A 1,113-nucleotide genomic window follows, 5' to 3' on the forward strand; every position below is an offset into this window, starting at 1 on the left:
AGTTTTATAAATCGCAGACACCTGCATTCTAAAGGTAAATGTTGCTGCTATACCTAACTAGGAATGCACATTGCAGAATTTCGAATCTGTGAGATTCGAATCCTTTTGTATTCGAATCTAATTACGGGATTCTGTATTCTGTTTAATGAAATCATCATACATCATCTCTTGAATAGCACTTTTTACCTGACTTTTACACCACTGATAATTGGAACTTTTTGTTTCAGCCGATCTACGGCCCATGTTATCAGGTATGGGGGGTGTGGCTGGTGCAATCGGTGGACTCACAGGAAGTGACATGGGTACGTTTTTGTGTTTATTGTCCCAATATTATTTTCAGAACCTATTTGATGAACAGAACTGATCATAGAGGCTTTATTTAATTAAAACAAATGTCCCGGTAAAACACAATAGTAAGACTAGCACAACAGTAGGACTTAAACAAGTACCAAGGATTATACAAAAAAACACAGAAATGTTAATGAGCCATGTTTAAGCGTACACGTCGCACAATAATTAATAGTGTTGCCAAATGCCATAAGATTTAGTTTAACGCAGGAGGAATAGCACTAAAATAAACACTATCAAAAATACTGCTTTTTAAATCTGTAGCCCTATTATGACACTTATTTTAGGTTTTTGAATCTGTGGCCATAGTTTTATTGACACTATTATTTTAAATAGGTTAAGGAAAGAAATGTTCTTTTATCCATGTATGTTAGTGGTAAAAATGTAACCTTTACCAGTTACCATTGTAAACAGGCAACATGAACAACTTGAGCAGCAGTTTGCATTTAGTTTCTGGTGTGATGTCTAATATGGGTGATCTTAAGGGGTTGGTGGACGGCTCATTTGCTCCTCCCGGTGGTGCAGAAGGTATCGGGCATTAGCCATGTAGTTTATAAATATTTAACCAATAAGAGTATGCTGCATTTAACATTTACTTTTTTTCCAACTCATCATGTTCCAAAAAGATATATTTTTTGCTAATGACTTAGCCTTTATTTGATTGCACTCCTCACCAGAGGGTGCGATCCTACCACAGTACCACAAGTCCACAAGTTACAAAATTGTTAGTGGTGTGGTTATTAAAAATAAAAATATGAATTACAA

At 35.5% G+C, this 1,113-nt stretch overlaps 1 protein-coding gene across 1 annotated transcript in view; it reads left to right on the plus strand.

Moving 5' to 3' along the window:
• LOC108950772 overlaps positions 1-1,091 on the plus strand; it is a 3,387-nt gene extending 2,296 nt beyond the window's left edge. Inside the window, exons 4-5 of the mRNA XM_026839776.1 lie at positions 228-302; positions 763-1,091. Coding sequence (XP_026695577.1) covers positions 228-302; positions 763-890 — 203 coding nt within the window. The 3' untranslated portion in view covers positions 891-1,091. The remainder of the gene's footprint in view (positions 1-227; positions 303-762) is intronic.
• Positions 1,092-1,113: the final 22 nt, after the last annotated feature.

The sequence above is a fragment of the Ciona intestinalis genome, unplaced genomic scaffold, assembly GCF_000224145.3.
Source record: "Ciona intestinalis unplaced genomic scaffold, KH HT000924.1, whole genome shotgun sequence".
NCBI classification, from domain to species: Eukaryota; Metazoa; Chordata; class Ascidiacea; order Phlebobranchia; family Cionidae; genus Ciona; species Ciona intestinalis.